Source organism: Panthera tigris, chromosome A2 (genome assembly GCF_018350195.1).
Source record: "Panthera tigris isolate Pti1 chromosome A2, P.tigris_Pti1_mat1.1, whole genome shotgun sequence".
NCBI lineage: Eukaryota > Metazoa > Chordata > Mammalia > Carnivora > Felidae > Panthera > Panthera tigris.
In genome coordinates this window covers 100,178,036-100,197,421 of record NC_056661.1, presented here as the reverse complement: position 1 = coordinate 100,197,421, position 19,386 = coordinate 100,178,036, and the positions used below count along the sequence as shown (strand labels likewise).

At 37.5% G+C, this 19,386-nt stretch overlaps 1 protein-coding gene across 1 annotated transcript in view; it reads left to right on the top strand.

The window, feature by feature from the left end:
- The window catches only part of COL28A1 (collagen type XXVIII alpha 1 chain), a 174,730-nt gene that overhangs the window by 59,816 nt on the left and 95,528 nt on the right, over positions 1–19,386 (top strand). The window contains exons 14-18 of the mRNA XM_007076679.2: positions 150–218; positions 3,841–3,909; positions 7,154–7,222; positions 11,049–11,117; positions 12,414–12,482. Of these exons, the coding sequence (XP_007076741.2) occupies positions 150–218; positions 3,841–3,909; positions 7,154–7,222; positions 11,049–11,117; positions 12,414–12,482 (345 nt within the window). The remainder of the gene's footprint in view (positions 1–149; positions 219–3,840; positions 3,910–7,153; positions 7,223–11,048; positions 11,118–12,413; positions 12,483–19,386) is intronic.

Genomic DNA, 19,386 nt, shown 5'->3' with positions numbered 1-19,386 from the left:
ACTAACAACATAAATAGGACTATATCATTGCATGCCCATGTGAACTAAAATATAACCATTTTCTCTCTTCCTTCTTCCTCCTCTCTCCCCACTTCCCATTCTCTCTTTCTTTCTCTTTTCCTGTTCCTCATTCCCTCTTATCCAAACAGGGTCCCCGCGGTCCTGAGGGAGCACCAGGAGAGAGGGGCTTACCAGGAGAAGGATTTCCAGGGCCAAAGGTAACAACACTTCCCGTACTATGAAAAAATGCTTTGCCTTGCATGGTCATGATTTATAACTTTAAAAAAATGGGTCCTAGCCAATTACCAGAAGTCAAGTATTTTCCTGACTACCTTCACCCTATTAAATGAAGGAAGATGTAAGTTTTTCCTTAACATGAAACTCTGGTGAAATTTGCAATTATAAATAACTAATTGACAGACTTCTACTTCATATAATTATTGCATGTGAAATGAGAAAACTCTCTTAAAGTAATCTATAGTCATTAAAGCCACAGTGATAAATAGCATCGTTATGCCCAGAAGTTATCAAGCGTAGCTACCATAGAACTTTATTCACAGCTTTGTTTTGTGAAACATAGATAAGAAACTAATAAACGAATTTGTAATCACATTGTCATTAGCATAATAAGAAAGGAAATATAGCAGGGAGGAGGGCACTGGAATTACCTTGTTATAATAAAGAGCAAAAACTATGAAAAACATACCTTTTACCTGGCAATTGAGAATTTAAATGCTTCTATTGCTTCCCATATATAATTCTTGGTGCTCAAGTTCCCCTGGGAACCTTGGTTCCTTGAGGAACCCTCTGGGGTTGGCACACTTTTTCCATAAAGGGAAAGATAATAAATATTTGAGGCTTTGTGAGCAGTATGGTGTCTGTTGCAACTACTTAACTTATGCTGTTGTAGCATGAAAACAGTCATCAGCTCCGTATAAATGAGTGAGCGTGACTGTATTCCAGTAAAGCTGTATTTGCCAAAAAATGTAAGCCCTGAGCTGGATTTGGCCAATGGGCTATAATTTGCTGACCTCTGGTCGAGGCTACTTACCCACAATCTACCAAAGGCCACACAGGAAATGATTTTCCAAGACACTTTGGGCAGCATCAACAAAATTTCAGTAACTAAGAAAACATTTGGGGGTTCTTTTTCCTTCTTTCTAAAGTCTTTCCCCAAACACACATGCATGCACACATGCACCGCCCAGGGAAGCACATGCTGTTTGTTTTCTTTCTTTCTTTTCTTTTCTTTTCTTTTCTTTTCTTTTCTTTTCTTTTCTTTTCTTTTCTTTTCTTTTCTTTTCTTTTCTTTTTCTTCCTTCCTTCCTTCCTTCCTTCCTTCCTTCCTTCCTTCCTTCCTTCTCTTCCTTCCTTTTCTTTCTTTCTTTCTTTCTTTCTTTCTTTCTTTCTTTCTTTCTTTCTTCCTTTTTCTTTCTTCTTGTGTTTATTTATTTTTGAAAGAGAAAGAGAGAAAGAATCCCAAGCAGGCCCTGCATTGCCAGCATGAAGCCCAATGTGGGCTTGAACCCACTAACCATGAGATCATGATCTGAGCCGAAATCAAGAGTTGGATGCTTAACCAACTGAGCCACCCTGTGCCCTGCACATGCTGTTTTCTTAAGTGTCTAAGAATTTCCACTTTAGTCAGTCAGATTGCTAAGATCTCACCTTCTCAGTATAGCCTCAGCTCTAGAATTGCATCTCATTCTTAGCCTTTTCCACCATGATCAATATTCTATTGTCTATGAGAAACCTGAATCTCCACTAGAGGGAAATCAATTAGTTAAAACCTAATTTACACTAAGTTGTGACTGCTGGGTTGAATTTTAAAAGAGGCCCTCATTAACTAGCAGACTTTAATTTGTCACAATAAGAGGAAATAATATGTAGGATAAAAGGGACATTACTAATGCCCTGACTTAATCAGAGTATCACTCTCAGAAGACAGATGTTAGCAACTTAGCACTACATTTCAGGAAGTTTTATAATACATACTTTCTTGATTTTTTTTTTTTTGGCATATAGAAAATTTCTGTTTTTGTGTAGTCCAAACAACCTGGGAAATTCAAATATCCAGGGTTATTTCTCTTTACAATCTGTGGGGGTTTTTAAGATAAATAAATAAATAAATAAGAGGGGCACCTGAGTGGCTTGGTTGATTAAGTGTTCAACTCTTGATTTTGGCTCAGGTCATGATCTCATGGTTCGTGGTTTTGAGCCCCACATCAGACTTTGTGCTGACAGTGTGGAGCCTGCTTGGGATTCTCTCTCCCTTTCTCTCTCTGCCCCTTCCCTGTGCACATGCTCTCTGTCTCTCTCTCTCAAAATAAATAAATAAAAACATTTTAAATGAATGAATAAATAAATAATGAATAATTGAAATACAAGAAGCATATTGCAGGGTGTGTCTTAGTGACAGGTTCAACTGTATGTTATAATAATACACTCACAATAACCCACAGCACTGTGTTACCCTCTTTCTCATCCCAGAAAGAATACATTATATTCAGTGTTATTTTAGGGTTGATTGTATATAATTTTACTCTGTGGTAATGATTGGAAGAAACCATTAGTCAGAATACCTCATTCGCCAACCAGCAGGACCAAGGGGAGTTTTCTATATGTGCTACATGGGGTTACTTTGCACTGATATAGAGCTTAAGCGAATAAATTATGAATCTAGAGGGACTTGAAGGTTTATTGTTTCCTAGGTTTCTTGCAAGTGTTCTTTGATTTTACCCTTGGCTTAAACAAATTCATGAAACAAAAGCTATTTCTAATTGATTATATGGTTTATTTTTCATACAAAAGCACAGAATGTCATGATTTCATTGGTATGCCATCATGACCAGAGCTATTCACGTAGGCCACATGACTATAGAAGTCTACCCAAGAAGATTTTCTATGAATTCTCCTAAAAACTAATAGCAAAATTATGGAAAGAGCCTAAATGCCCATCAACTGATGAATGGATAAAGAAGATGTGGTTTATATATACAATGGAATACTACTTGGCAATGAGAAAGAATGAAATCTTGCCATTTGCAGCAGCGTGGATGGAACTGGAGGGTATTTTGCTACGTGAAATAAGTCAGTCAGAGAAGACAGATACCATATGTTTTCACTCATCTGTGGGTCTTGAGAAATTTTACAGAAGACCATGGGGGAGGGGAAAGGGAAAAAAAAGTTACAAACAGAGAGGGAGGGAGGCAAACCATTACAGACTCTTAAATACAGAGAACAAACTGAGGGTTGATGGGGGGGGTCAGGGGGAGGGCAAAGTGGGTGATGGGCATTGAGGAGGGCACCTGTTGGGATGAGCACTGGGTGTTGTATGGAAACCAATTTGACAATAAATTATATTAAAAAATACACACACACACACACAAATTTTCAATGAATGTTTATAAATTATGATATAAAACATATGACAAGTAATTCAGTACAAGCAAGTGTTAGTTCATATTCTAATATGAGAGACAAATGTTCATTGTGTGATGGACCTATAGCTGCATCAGTGTTGAGGGAGTGGAGGATTGATTCAGTTTGTTGTACTATATGATTAATTAGGCCCCCCATTTCTAGATATTTCTGATTATATTGGGAATGGAGTTCTTTTCCAAGGTTAGTGATGCTGTGTACATGTTCTGTTTGGATAGATTCCTCCCTATTTAATAGTATTAAACCTAATGATGTGTATTTTGCAAGTTACAAATCTTGGGGTCCGCTAGAATGACCCATTTGCAGTGAATAGTGAATTTGGATGCTTTGGATGCTTCAACTGTTTTTAAATCCTGATTTTTATTAGTATACTGATATTCCTCCCATATATATTTTTAGGGTGAAAAAGGCTCTGAAGGACCAATTGGCCCACAGGGATTACAAGGCCTGTCAATCAAAGGGGACAAGGTACTGCATATGGAGTATACGATAGGAAAGATGCACCAGTGTAATTATTATTTATTCATTGTTCTTTATGCATGTACATTTATGAACTGTATTCAACCTGACAACCATATCACACAGGGATCCAGGTTATTATGAATCAAGTATATGCAGGGTTTATTGTTATGTGGGATGAATTATGATTTGAAAAATCCCATCATTTATATTTACAGTAATGGCTCATTTATTTGGGTTTTGACTTCCAGTAAAACTATCTTCAGCCAACCAGCTTTGTAGACAAACATGAGCAAAACAGACCTCTTCTTAGTAAAGAAAATAGTTTTTAAAACATATTTACTTGACCTATTACAGAAAGTGCATGTCCATCCTTAGATGCTCACTCAAAAAAATATTACTGGGGCACCTGTGTGACTCGGTCAGTTAAGCATCCGACTCTTGATTTCACCTCAGGTCATGATCTCATGGTTTGTGAGATTGAGCCCTGTGTCTGGCTTGGGATTCTTTCCCTCTCTTTCTGTCCCTCCTCCCGCTCATGTTTGCTTTCTCTCTCAAGTTAAATAAACTTTAAAAAATGGGACTGGGGCGCCTGGGTGGCTCAGTCGGTTAAGCATCCGACTTCAGCTCAGGTCATGATCTCGCGGTCCGTGAGTTTGAGCCCCGCATCAGGCTCTGTGCTGACAGCTCAGAGCCTGGAGCCTGTTTCTGATTCTGTGTCTCCCTCTCTCTCTGACCCTCCCCCGTTCATGCTGTCTCTCCCTGTCTCAAAAATAAATAAACGTTAAAAAAAAAATTAAAAAAAAATGGGACTAAAATAAGAGAACTCATTTAAGAAACCTAGCGTTGGTGCCCTCCTACAAGGACCAACAGGGATCCACCTATAGTTGAACAAAGTTAGGTTTTATAGACTCATTACAGTGAGGAAGACCACATACTATGGGGAACCCATCACTACTCAGTAAGAAGATGAAAGTTTTCTTTATAGGACTTGGGCTTGTGTTAGGTGATTTGGGGAGTGTCCAAGAAAGTACAGGTTGGGTTTGGATTGGACGCTGCAGGTATTTTTAAGGTGAGGTAATTTTAAGATTGGATGTTTTAATGAGTCTTATCTAGGAGGTGGGAAAAATGGAGTCAGGTTTAACTATAATTGGTAAAGAAATAGCCATTCATTTTAGCTCAAATAGGGGGATGTGTGATCATTTGTCCATGAATGGGTTGTTTGGATGTTGTTTTTTGTTTTTGTCTGTGTTCAGAAATGGCTATAGACTCCTCTTGCTTTTGTCTTGGTTCATTACATAAAATGTTCATATCTGATACTGGTAGCCTGCAAAACCGTTTATGTTCAACACAACACCATGGCCTACCTGCCATTGCTTGTCTCTTTCTCACTAGTTACTTGTCTTCTTTAAAATAGCTACAGATTGTCCCCAGATTAGAAGTGGTATTGAGGCTGCTGATAGAAGCTGCTGGAGGCTGATAAGGCCCAACAGACCAGAGGGAACAGAAAGCTGCAGAGGGGGGAGAGGATATAAGAAATGCGCAAAAAACAGAATTCATATCAATTTGGAGTCATGTATGTTAATTTCTAAGCATGCCATCAGATTTTATATATTACAATAATGACTTAGATTCATGATTATCTTGGGTCTTGTGTTTCAGTTTTGAATTACTTATTTCTTTTATTTACTGGTAACTGTCTCTTCCACATATCTGTATTTAAATAGCAGAGATACTGGTAAAAAGTGACTTATACCAATTTTAGTTGTAATACAGTTCTTGGCTTGAATCGCTCAGCCCTGGTTGTAGCTCTAGCTCCTAAAAATATGTAAAGATGCTCTTTCTTCCTTTGGAGCAGTGAGAACTGAGTACAACAGAACTATGGTTCCATGAGTTTAGTTTAATTTACTAATGATGATACAAATTTGTTTATAAAAACATATTTATTTAGCCCAGGTACTAGCAAACTAGGGCTGGCTGCTTGTTCTTATAAATAAAGTGTTTTTAGAACACAGGCACACCTGTTCATTTAGGTATTGGCTGGGGCTTCTTTTGCACTACCAAAGCAGCATTCGTTAATTATGATAGAGACCTTATTACGGTCCTTGAGAATAAAATATTTACTATCCAACCCTGTAAGAAAAAGTTTATGGACCTTGATATAGCCTAAATACAACTGACATTTGAATATCTGGGGGGCCTGCTGGCTCAGGTGATAGAGCATGCGACTCTTGATCTCAGGGGTTGTGACTTGAAGCCCTACATTGGGCATGGAGCCTGCTTTAAAAACATAAAAATAAAAAATAGGATAAAATATGCAACACATTGTGCCTTTGCTGTTCTGGGCTGTTCCGGCATCATCATCCTTGCAGTGGATGTTTACTCTGCCTGGAATGCTTTTTTTCTATGTTTCTACTGGATTCATTTTCTGTCTCCAGTGAGGTCATCTCTGGCCACTTTATGCAAAATTGTAGCTGTCCCCCCCCTTCCCTGATTTAGCTTTCTGCTTAGCACTTATCATTCTTTAACATATTATTTATTTTATCTATCCTGTTTACTGTCTTCTGTTTTTCCCACTAAAATGTAAGCTCCATGAGAACAGAGATTTTTGGCTGCTTAGGTCACTGTTGCTTCCCCAGCGTTTGGAATAATTCCTAGCACATAATAGGCACTCACGGGTACCTGCTGAAACACACAAAGAATGAATGATAGTGTTCTTCTTGCTGATAACTCTCACTTTGCTTCCCAAATTTATTTCAGAGAAAGGAAAGGTGAGGTTCTTCAGTTCTGTTGCATTTACCTTAAATAACTTCTTAATTTTTAAAGCATATTTTTATAAGATGTGGAGGGGAAAGGTATTTAGATAATTTTGAAACATTTCTCTTCAAGTTCTCTCTCAAATCCTGATTTTCTTGTACCCAATGAATATTATACATTTAAATATTTGTTATAATCCTAACAGGAAGCAGTTGTGTCATTATAACAACCATTTAGGAATTTTGTGTTCCTGTGAGAAAAATGACTGATAAATACAAACAGGTGCAAATAGTCACCAACTTAGACTAAACAGTGAAACTAGCATTCACTACTTTGGCAAACTTGAACCATAAACTGGTTAAAAGAAAGAGTTTTCTAACTTTTTATGTTGAACCATTTTATGCTATAGATGGATTTCAATTCAGCATAATTCAAGATTAGCAAAGTATGAAAGGATGAGGTTTATTGTTATATTTCTCTCTTATTTTCAACACAGGGGGATTTGGGACCTGCGGGACCCCAAGGGCCAATGGGCATCCCCGGAACTGGGAGTCAAGGGGAACAGGTAATCCAAGCCTTCTCCCTTTCCTTTCAGTACGGAACATTCTGGCCAAATCCTACTGTTCATTGAAAGCCAGTCCTGCAAACACCTCTGAGTATATCTGATAGTCAAAGCACAAGGGGATGTACATCCAAAAGTAAGTGTAGGGAAGGAAAAGATGGTTCTATGAGATTTTATTTTCTAGAACTTCCAAAGACTTAAAAAATAAAATGTGTGCTTCTTGGAGCTGTGACTTTTAACCTTCATGTCTAATTAACAGGATAAGAGTTTCAGATTGAGTTTATATTTTTAGTTTTCCTTAGGAGCAGTGGTTTATTTACCTGTGGGTTTGTGTATTTTCCCCTTGAGGCTTTGTGAATGATTAGATCCCACTTTCTCCCAATGCCAATAGAGTAGTCTTTCCTACTCCCCAGCCATGTACCAATCTTAAAAAAGTATTAAACTTAAAACCAGCACCAGAATCAGAGGTAACCACTTAATTTAAGGGGTACTGTTCCTGAATAGAAGCAAATCACAGAGAGGGTTTATAAATAACATTTGGCCTCCCTCGGTCAGAAGAAAGGAAAGCACTCTGAGGATGTCTCTACATTCACGGCTGGAACTGCTTCCCAAATCTTCTGACCATAACTTTTGGAAAAGATGGGCAATTTTGTTAGATCTGAGTAATACAAAGATAATATAATAGTACTATCTACCTACAGAATCTCATTTAATCAACGTGACGAACAAATCCAAATTTATGCTGAATGTCCTCCTGCATAGAAAGTAGCCAATCTGTTGATTAAGATTTATGATTAAGTTTTGAATTATTCCATTGCCTAGAGAATGAACAGTGCTTCCCTTATCTCGGACAATGGGAAAAGAGGATTAAAAAAGGATAATTCCAAATCTCATTGCTGACATTAACTCTGGGTTTATTTCTAAACATCTAGTAATTAATTAGTATTTTTGTTGTTGTTATTGTTAATCTAAGCAACATTAAATCTGGATATAACTCCTCTTTCCATTTCCTTTCTCTTTGTAGAAATCCTAGTGTAATACATTAGGAAGGTTAAAATGCAGGAAAAGCCAAGATAAGTCTGTATATAAGTATTTAGATAATAATTAAGAGCTGGATATTTTGATTACATAAGGATTATGGTTTGACTATGGCATCAAGCAGTCTCACACTTTGTAGTTTATTTGCCAATTTCATACAGGCTTACATTCTGGTCCTGGATGTGACTGGACAGTCGTGTTGCTTCCTGAGTCTTGTGGTCCTGGTGCTGAGTTACCACTAATAGGCCTGAAAATGAGGTCCAAAAAAAGCCAAATCTTTCCAGATGGCCTGTAAATCCTGGATCTCCCACCTGCAACTTCCTATTGCCTTTACTACTGGATCTTGGTGGATGTTGTTGTGCTTCAGGTTAAAAAACATCTCTGACTTCTTTTGTTTTCTCACCCCGTTCTCTCCTTTTCCAAGAGAAGATAACTTTTAAAGTAGACCTATCTATAAGGAGCTGACCCCTATCGGTAGGAGATTGAATAGAATGTGTTATTTACAAACTGCTTTAAATAAGAAAAGAGTGTGTTTGCCCTTTTAAGACAAATAATTTAAATCCTACTTACATTTAACCTCCATTTATACAGTTATTCATTTTTCTTCTTATCCTTAATTGAACATGTTTACCCACGGAATGATTGTTGCTAGATCTCCCTAATTCTCTTATAGAAATGAATTTTCCCACTCATCTGTTTTGGAGGGAATTCTTGTTTTCAGGAACATGTTTATAATATGACTCAAGTGGCCGTCAGATTTTCATTAAATGTTTGGAGGCTTGACAACTTCAACTCTGTTACAAATTGGAGTGAAATACAAATAACCACATACACATAAGTGCACATAACCCTTCGAATTTTTTGGTTCCTTGTCACATACCATGCTACTTGTAGACTATTGTAAACGATTCCTTCTAATAATAACATTTTAATTCCTTATTATAATAACCTTAGCTTTCTTAAATTGTTTACACTGCCTCATCTTCATTAACCAGAGAAAAGGGGAATCGTGTTTATAATTAAAAAATAAACAGCAGTTGTATCATCCAGCTGGAGAAAAGGGGATGCCATTTGTAATAAACCAATCATATATCTATAACCATTATTTATACAAGCATGGCTTGTGAGGTGTAAGGGAAATAAAATTTTAGTTTTTTCCTCATCATCCCTTAAATATTTTCCAGTGGGGAAAGTTTTTTCTTTTTCTGGAAGAAATTACCAACAAACCTCAGTCTTTTCTTATCACTTTTAGGTAATAAAACTTATTGTGTCACCTCTAAGTTGTAAATCACAGTTTTAATTATGTAATGCAAATTATCTAGTCAATATGTTAATTTTCCTTTTAATCTTCATTCATCTGGTATGAGCTGTAGGGAGAGCCTGTGGTCCATGGGAGGGATCGTGCTTCTCATCCCTCCCAGGCTGAGTCAAGGATGAGGGTAGAGGGGAGAGGCCACAGAGGTTCTTTCCTGGCTGGTCTGTTGTCACATGGCTTCGGATCCTCTGGTCTTGACAGATGTTTGACACTAAGTTTCCTTGTGGGGCTCCTGCCTTGCCCCTGTGACTGCCACTTTCGGGCCATGGATGAAGAACTCTCTTGCTCCAGTCATTTCTCCCCATCAACCTCTGCTTTTCTGGGGGTTCATTTAATACTGACTCTCTCTGTTGGAGTTCCACAGCTCCTCCAGGTCCTCTTGGCCAGGATTCAAAACAATTCCAGGCCAACCCTGTCTCTCATCTAGAGTACATCTGGTCCACAGAAAAAAACTAGTGTGGCCTTTGTGCTGACAGACCCTGGATGGATGGGCTGATTGCTTCCCCCCGCCGACCCCACCCATGCCCCTCTTGACCATCATAGTCCATTTTAGCTTTCCCAGGTATGAGGCAGACAAAGGTCCCTTGTGTCCCCAAAGCAAAAATCAAGGTCAATAAGTGGTTTCACTGAAGCTCCCTCTCTAGAATAGGCTAAAGAGGGAAGCAACCCAAATCCCTCTCATTTTCTGCAAAGAAAATGCTTTGTAAGACTACTTTCTCCAAAGAAGAACTTATTAAATCCTCTTTCCCCTTTTTATATCCACAATGTGAGTGAGAGTCTAGTGTTTGAGCATTCTTCAATTTGATGTCTATAGGCTATTGCTTCTTAGAGCCTATGGCCAAACTTTCAACTTAATATCCTGATATATTTTCATTGATGCAACTAGAATATAGGTTTGCCTGCATGAGACTGAGATGTGAAATAAGCTCACAAGACGGAATTTTGTTTCTCTTATTTGCAACTCCAAGCTGGTGTGGTGGCTCTGCTCATCAGGGTCTTCAGGGGTTCAGTCTTCTTCATTCTTATGAGTCTGCCCTTCCAAGGGTATTTTCCTCATCCACAGGATCCACAATAACCATTATGTCTTCACTTCAGCCACTGGGGCAGGGGAACATGGAAGGGGAAGGCATACTTCCTCCTTTGTCATGAATCAGAAATTGCACACATCACTTCCATTCATATCCCATTGGCCAGAATCCAGTCCATATGCCAATGCCTGTCTGCACAAGGGACTGGGAAATATGGTCATTATTCTAGGCAGCCATGCAGGTCAGCTAAAATTCTTTTACTATGGATAAAGGGGAGAATGCATATTATGGTTCAACTAGCAGCCTCTGTCATGCCATCCAACAAATATTGAGGATGAGTAATGTATTATGTGATGTGAACTAAAATTTCATGTTAGAGGATATGAAACTAGTCTTACCCAAATTTCTGAATTTCACTAATACTATTTTTAAACATTTTATTTTAAAGGGAATCCAAGGTCCTATGGGTCCACCTGGTCCACAAGGGCCCCCAGGACAAGGCTCACCTGGTTCTAAGGTAACTTTCTTTCTTTTCTTTCTTTCCTTCCTTCCTTCCTCTCTTTCTCTCTCTCTCTTCCTCTTTCTTTCTTTCTCTCTCTCTCTCTCTCTCTCTCTCTCTCTCTCTCTCTTTCTTTCTCCAAGGTAACTTTCTAAATGAAAGCAGAGTTTAGTACACCCATAGTCTATTGTTGTTTCCTGGTCAGGAGCCAGTGCATTGGGAAAGCAGTAGATGAAATGAACTTAAACATCAGATTTCTACTTAATGCAAAACACTATAGATATTCCTGATGGTTTAGATAAGGTAATGTGTATTCTTTATGCTCTCAGACACATTTATTTATGCAATCTTAATTTACTGTTTTATTACGTTTTCTCAAGAGATCCTATTCTAGCAATTCAAGGAGGATTGTCAGTAGAGGCCACCTGTGGGCTTGCTAATTCATTCTGACCAACACTCCCACAATAGGTCAAACTCCTGAAACATTTAATTAAAGATATGGAGTCAGAAATACATAAAACTTTTCTGTGAACATGGGAATCTTATTATGTCCTAAATTAACAGCTATTATTTATCCTTAGGGAGAGGCATGGCACTTATTATTTAACTAGCTATACTTAATGTTGCTTCAAATGGTCACTAATGATCATTAAATAAATACTCCTCTGAGAGTAGTCACCTTCCAGTACACTCCTTAGAGATTCCCGTGTGAGAAGCACTTGACGGCATAAAGTTACTGTCCTTGAGACTTTTGATCTGGGCTCACCATTGGAAGATCAGGTCATTCTGTCTGTTCACGATATTGCCCTTGATTAGCAGTCACTTGGGCTTCTCATGTGTCAATTTTAGTTGATGTGGAATGTAACTGCCTATATTCCAGGTGCCCTCCACCTTTTAAGTATGCTACTTAGCCTGTATTTTAAGCCAGCCCATTATATATTCCAAATTTGGTAAAACTCCATCTACCTGAAGGGATTTTAGGCATATATATATATATATATATGCATATATATATATATGCATATATATATATGCATATATATATTTGAATTACATAGAAACATATACTTAAAACATAATATATTCACATATTTTCATATTTTACATTACAACATATTGTGAGCATTGATATTAATAATATAATCAATATATATTTACTATATATATATTCAAACACATATGAATTGAGGACATAAAGCTCTGTTTTATCTTATTGTGTTGTTGTAAGAGAGCACTTAGCTCTTAAGGCAGGAATATATTATTTTTATTTTACTGTTGTAGTCATATACTCTTCAAATACTCTTTCCTCACTAGGGAGAAGTAGGCCAAACAGGAGCTACAGGTCCTAGAGGGCCAGTGGGAATTGGAGTACAAGGCCCAAAGGTGAGCTGACCATCCCAATCAGAAGCACTTAGATAATTTATGTCATATTATGTGAAGTTTCATTCATATCCAAATGCAATACAGATCATGCATGTGTCATCTGTTATTTCACCAGAGGAGAATATTTGTTCGGAAAAGTGATGCTCAGTGTAACTCTTATCATTTAAGAAGAACCAAAAATCTTAGTTTATTTTAACAACCGCTATCTGTTTTTTTATTCATATATTTATTAGCATCAGAGGCCCTCTTTTGGCACAGATTGATTATTTAAGAACATTCTTGCCTGTCCTATTGTAAAACAGGGCACCTAGCACGGTAGGATTGCAGCAAAGGGTACATTCCTCATCTTGCTTGCCGCTGGCTTGTGTTTCAGGTGCAAGCTCAAAAGCTACTTCTTCAGAAAGTCATTCCTTAAGCCTAAAGTATGCCTACCCCACTCCTACTACCCAGTTATTTTGTTTCAGCCTGCATTTTCCTTTGCTTTTACCACTTACCTCAACTTGCATGCTTTCTGAATTGCTTCTCATCTGACTAATCCGCTCACGAAAGACGCTGGTCAACATTGCAGCCACTGGCCACACGTGGTTACTGAATGCTGGAAACATGTTGAGTGTGTAGTGGGATGTGGGATAAGTGTGAAATACACACTAGGTTACCAAGCTTAGCACAAAGAATGTGAACTATGTCATTATATTTGCATGTTGATTACATATTCAAGTGATGAAATTTCAGATCCATTAAAGTAAGTAAAATACATTAGTAGAATGATTTTCACCTGTTTCTTTTAATTTTGTAAATGTGGCTACTAGAAAATTTACAATCACGTGTCTGGCTTGCTTTACGCTACACTATTAAATAGTGCTTCTCACCTGTGGCAGGGACCTGGTTTCTTTTTTCGTCTTGTTTGTTAGTGGATCCCCAGTTTTGGTGACATGATAGGTACTCAATAAATGCTGTTAAGTAAATGAATGAATTCTTACTTTGCCCTTCACAATTTCTAGAAGTAATCCTGAAGGCATATAGGACCTGGCTAGCCACACTGAGGATTAAACTCCATCATTGTTTCTGCTGACATGGTCACTGTATAAGTATTTGGGATGTGTAAGATGTGGGTCTAGAAGAATATACACATTACATATACATAAACATACAATTACAAAGGCTACAAAACATACCAATATAAATAGCAATTACTAATATAAATCAATGGTTATAATAGCTTCCATTTGTTGAATGGTTTTGATGTGCCACCCAATGTGCTAAGTGCTAAGTGTGACTTACATATATCACCATACATCTATGTAGTGTACAGATCTGTATATACACATATTACATCATTCATGTGCCAATTTCAGAAAGGCACTGTAGGATAGTAAGGCTCAGCAGTTAGACTCCTTGTCTAAATCCCAGTTTTGCCACTAACTAGATGAACGATCTTAAGCTTCTCTCACTTCAGAAAAGGAAATCTTTCAAACATACTCAATAGTACAGAGAATAATGCAAAACAAACAAACCCACCCATGTATTCCACAACCCAGCTTTATCCAATGTTAACATTTTGCCTTATTCATGCTAGCTATTTTTTAAGAAGAAGCATTAAAAGCATTATTTTTAAGAAGAAGCCACCTGGTTGGCACAGTTGGTTAAGCATCTGACTCTTGGTCTTGGCTCAGGTCATGATCTCACATGATCTCACTGATGGTGCAGAGCCTGCTTGGGATTCTGTCTCTCCTTCTCTCTGCCCCTCCCTGCTTGTGCTCGCTCCCTCTCTCTCTCTCAAAATAAAGAAATAAACTAGAAAATTTTTTTAAAATAGAGTTTTATAAAAAAAAAAAAAAAAAAGAAAAAGAAGAAGCATTACAGATATATGTAGAGGCCTCTGGTTGTGCCCCTCAATCTCATGGCCCCTCCCCACCCTCCCCTGATGTGTTATTTTCATGACTTGGGTATTTATCATTCTTTCAAAGTTTTTATAATTTTCCCACATATGTTTTTATCCATAAACCACATATATCTTTTGTGTGTTCTTGAACTTTACATAATGTATCATTCTGCCATATATCTGTATTCAGTCTCATGTCTTATTTGTTTTCCTATACCTTTAATTTACTCATTTTCTTTGTCTATGGTAGTCTGTTGTATAAAAATATCTCATTTAAAATGTATCCATTTTCCTATTGATTGACATTTAAATTGCTTCTCATTTTTTGCCTTTGCCAACAATGCTGCCATAAGCATTCTACAAGTTTCCTTTCGTGTAAGTCAGACTGCAAGTTTCTCTTACTAGTAGGTGATAAACACTATGAGCAGAATTGGAAGATCATAGAGTATAGGCAAGTTTTCACGTCTGACATTGTGAAAATCCTGTCCAAAATGGATGATGGGTACTCTGCCCATTTGCCCTCCTTCCAGCAATATATGACAATGCTCCTTTCTCTACCTTCTGGCCAACAGGAAGTGTGTATGATAGATCTCATTGTTTTAATTTCTATTCCCTGGTAACTGTTTGAACAGTTTTTGTGTGTTTAATGGAACTTCAGGTTTCCTCTTTTGTAAATTCCTGTAGATATTCATTTTTTTAAAGGCTTGGTGTTCCTTTTTTATTAATAGCTCTTTCTGTATCTGGATATTAATTCTTTGTTGTTTAGGTTGCTGATATCACCTCCAGGGCTATGGCTTGTCTTTTTTACGGGGTACCTTTTAGTATACAGAAGTCCTAAATTTTGGTGTATTTCTATCCCATTATGGTCTCAGCTTTCTGAATATTATACATTTCTTGACTCCAAAGTCATAAAGATCCTCATGTATTTTCTTCTTAAAACTTGGTGTGTTTTTGTTTTTTAAAATTTAGGTATTTAGTCTTTATTCCACTACAGTTTATTTTTTGTATATGGGGCAACGTGGTGATCTTTTTCTTCCCCATACAGATAACCAGCTATCACCATATCAGTTACTGAGCAGTCTGTCTTCGCTGCACTGATTTGTAACTCCACCTATGTCATACGTCAAGCTCTCTATGTGTGAGGATCAGTGTCTGAGTTCTCTATTCTGCCCCATTTGTCTATTTATCTCTCAGAGGTATTACATCTCTGTCTTGATTATGATCGATTTATAAGTTTTATCATCAACAGGGAAAATACTCCCAATTTCTTTCCTGGTTATTCCTGAATCTGACATACTCATTTCAGGATTGACTTGTCAAATTTGACAAAATATCCCATTGGAGTCTCCGACTAGCGTTGCATTGAACCTTCATATTAAATATTGAATCTTTCAGGGACGACTGGGTGGCTCAGTCAGTTAAACATCTGACTTTGGCGCAGGTCATTAGCTAACAGTTCATGGGTTTGAGCCCCATGTCTTTGTGCTGGCAGCTCAGAGCCTGGAGCCTGCTGTGGATTCTGTGTCTCCCTCTCTCTCTGCCCTTCCCCACTTGCTCTCTGTCTCTCTCTTTCTCTCAAAAATAAATAAAACATTGAAAAAAAATTAAATATTGAGTTTTTCAAACCACAGAGTAAAACTAATTTTCTGGGAAAAATATTTGTCATTTTATCCATATAGATCTTGTAGTTTTTCAGTTATAATGGTCATTGGAGGGGATCCTGGGTGCCTCAGTCAGGTAAGTGTTGGACTTCAGATCAGGTTGTAATCTCATAGTTTGTGGGTTCGGCCCGCTTCGGGCTCCACTCCCTGCAGACAGTTCAGAGCCTGGAGCCTGCTTTGGATTCTGTGTCTCCCTTTCTCTGCCCTCCTCACTTTGCACTCTGTCTCTCTCTCAAGAATAAATACACATTTTTAAAAAAGTACATTGGAGAAATGTTTTGTAATTGTGAATTGTTTTCTTTTTCTACATCTTCTAATTAGCTATTCCAGGTCTACAGGAAAAGTATTATTTTGTTGGTGGCCTTGTTTGTTTTTTGGTGTATTGATTTTTGTATCCAGGCACCTGACAGTATCTTTTATTTGTATTTTTAAGTTTATTTATTTATTCATTCTGAGAGAGAGAGAGAGAGAGAGAGAGAGAGCAAGAGGACGCGGAGAAAGGGGCAGAGAGAAAGGAGAGAGAGAATCCCAAGCAGACTTCACACTGTCAGCACAGAGCCCAATGCAGGGCTCCATCTCACAAACTGTGAGATCATGACCTGAGCTGAAATCAAGAGTCAGATGCTCAACCGACTGAGCCACCCAGGCACCTTCCTCTTATTGTTTCTAATTGTTTACAAAGTCTTCGTTTTTTATTCCCTGTGTACGTAATCATATTGTCTGAAAATAAAAACTGTTTTACCTATTTCTTTTTAGCTTTTTTCCTATTCATTTTTAAAAATTATACACTGACAGGACCTCCAGCGCAATGTGTAAAAGAAGTGACTTCAAAGGAAGTGCTTCTAAAATTTCACTTAAAAATGTTTTTTTAATGTTTATTTTTAGGAGAGAGAGAGAGAGAGAGACAGAGCACAAGTGGGGGAGGGGCAGAGAGAGAGAGGGAGAGAGAGGGAGAGACGCAGAATCAGAAGAAGGCTCCAGACTCCGAGTTGTCAGCACAAAGCCTGATGGGGGGCTTGAACCCAAGAACCTCGAGATCATGACTTGAGCTGAAGTCAGATGCTCAACTGACTGAGCCACCCAGGCACCCCTAAAATTTCAATTTTAAGTGGGATATTTATTGTAGGGTTTTGATAGACAACCTCTATTATGTTAAGATAATTACTTTCTGTTTCAGTTGTACCAAAAGTTCTTTATTAATTATGAGTATTGGATTTTATCAGATTCTGCCTCTACTAAGATAATTGTTTTATGTTTCCCTTTTAACCTGTTAATAGTAGTATATTGCATTTCCAGAATTTTTAGGTATTGAACCATTCTGCATTCTTGAGATAAACCCATCTGATCATGATGTATAACTTTTTTATAACAGCAATTTAATCGACTAATCTTTTATTCAGGATTTTTTTCATCCATTTTAAACAATTCCATTTATTGCATAGTTGACATACAATAAAGGCACATGGTTAAAGTGTACACTTTGATAAAACGTATGCATATGTTCTTGAAACCATCACCAAAACCAAATAAAGTATCCATCATCCCCCACCCCCAAAATTATTATGTGTCCCTTTGTAATACCATCCCTCCATCCCTCCATCCCTCCCTAACTTCTCCTACTGATCTGCTTTGCAATCTCTGGTAACTATTGATCTGCTTTCTGTCATTATAGATTAGTCTGCATTTCCTCAAATATTGTATTAATAGAATAATATATCGTGTAAGCTTTTTTTTCTGTCTTCCCTTTTACTCAGCAAAATTACTTTGAGATCCATGTTTAACATCTATGAACAGCTTCTTTTTTTATTGTTCTTTTTATTGCTGAATAGTATTCTACTGTATGGACATACCATAATTTGTTCATCTAGTCACATGTTGGTGGGCGCTTGGTTGTTTCCAGATTTGGGATAGTATACATAAAGCTGTTATGAACATTTATGTACATGTCTTTGTATAGACATATGCTGTCATTTTTCTTGGATAAATGCCTAGGAGTGAAATGGCTAGGTCATATGGTAGGTATCTACTCAGCTTTTCAAGGAACTGCCACATTTGTTTTCAAAAAAGTCTTTATTTTGTCCATATTTTTACTGGGTATGGCATTCTAGGTTGATGGCTGTTTTTGTTTTGTTTCTTTTTGTATGTTCAAGATGTTGTTCCACTGTCTTCTCACTTGCATTGTTTCTGATGAGAAATCTCTTAGAATCTACACATTTGTTTCTCTATATGTCTCTTTTCTCTGGCTACCTTTTAGGTTTTCTCTGTATCACTAGTTTTGAGCCCTGTGATTACAATGTGCCTTAGTTTTGTTTCTTCATATTTCTTGTGCTTGCAGTTCATTGATTTTCTTGGATCTGTAGGTTAGTGATCTCATCAAATTTGGAAATATTAGGCCATTGTTTCTCAAAATATTTCCCACTGTCTGTCTTCATCCAGGAATCTCCATTTTACTTATATTTGGCTGTTTTCCTGATGCTCTGCTCATTCCTTTTCAGTCTCTATTCTCTCTGCTTCATTTAAGATAGTTTTCATTGCTATGTCTCTCAGTTCATCGATTTTCTGTGATGTCTAATTTGCTTTGAATTTTATCCAGTGTATCTCTTCATCTCCTACTTTGCAATTTTCAACTCTAGAAGTTCAATTTGTATCTTTCTCTACCTTCCTGTCTCTATTTAATGTATTTCAACTTTCCTTTGGTTTCTTGAACATATAGAATGCAGTATAATAACTGTTTCAGTGTCCTTACCTACCAATTCTATCACCTGTGTCATTTTTTTTTTGGTCAGCTTTTTCCTAGTTTCTTTGAATTCCTGATAATTTTTGGCTAGATCCAAACTTCATAAATTTTACCTTTTGGGGGGCTAGACGTTTTTGTATTCCTATACATATCTCTGTATTTCTATGCATTGTCCTGGATTCTTTTAAGTCACTTTAAAACAGCTTGAACCTCTTGGTCTTGCTTTTAAGCTTTCTTAGGTAGGACTGGGGCAGCATTTAGTCTAGGGTTCATTTTTCCTGACTACTGAAGCAAGATTTTTCCTAGAACTCTAATACATGCCCTCAGAATTGTGAGATTTCCTTTTTTGCCACTGGAACCAGGCACCGTTTCTGGTCTGCTGCCAGTTCTTTATACTCTTTTCAGTTGGTTGTTCTCTGGGAGTCAGGTAGTTTTGTCACACTGTGCTGAACAGTATTTACTTGAATATTTGAGGGGGACACTCCTCAGAGCTTCATTGTTCTGTGTACCTTCTTCCTATCAGGTAATCTAGTCTGTGAATTTTTGATACCTGGCTTACCCAGACTCCTACCTTTGTCTCCTGAAATTGGAGAGATTTCTGAACTTTCTCCAGATTCTCCTTCT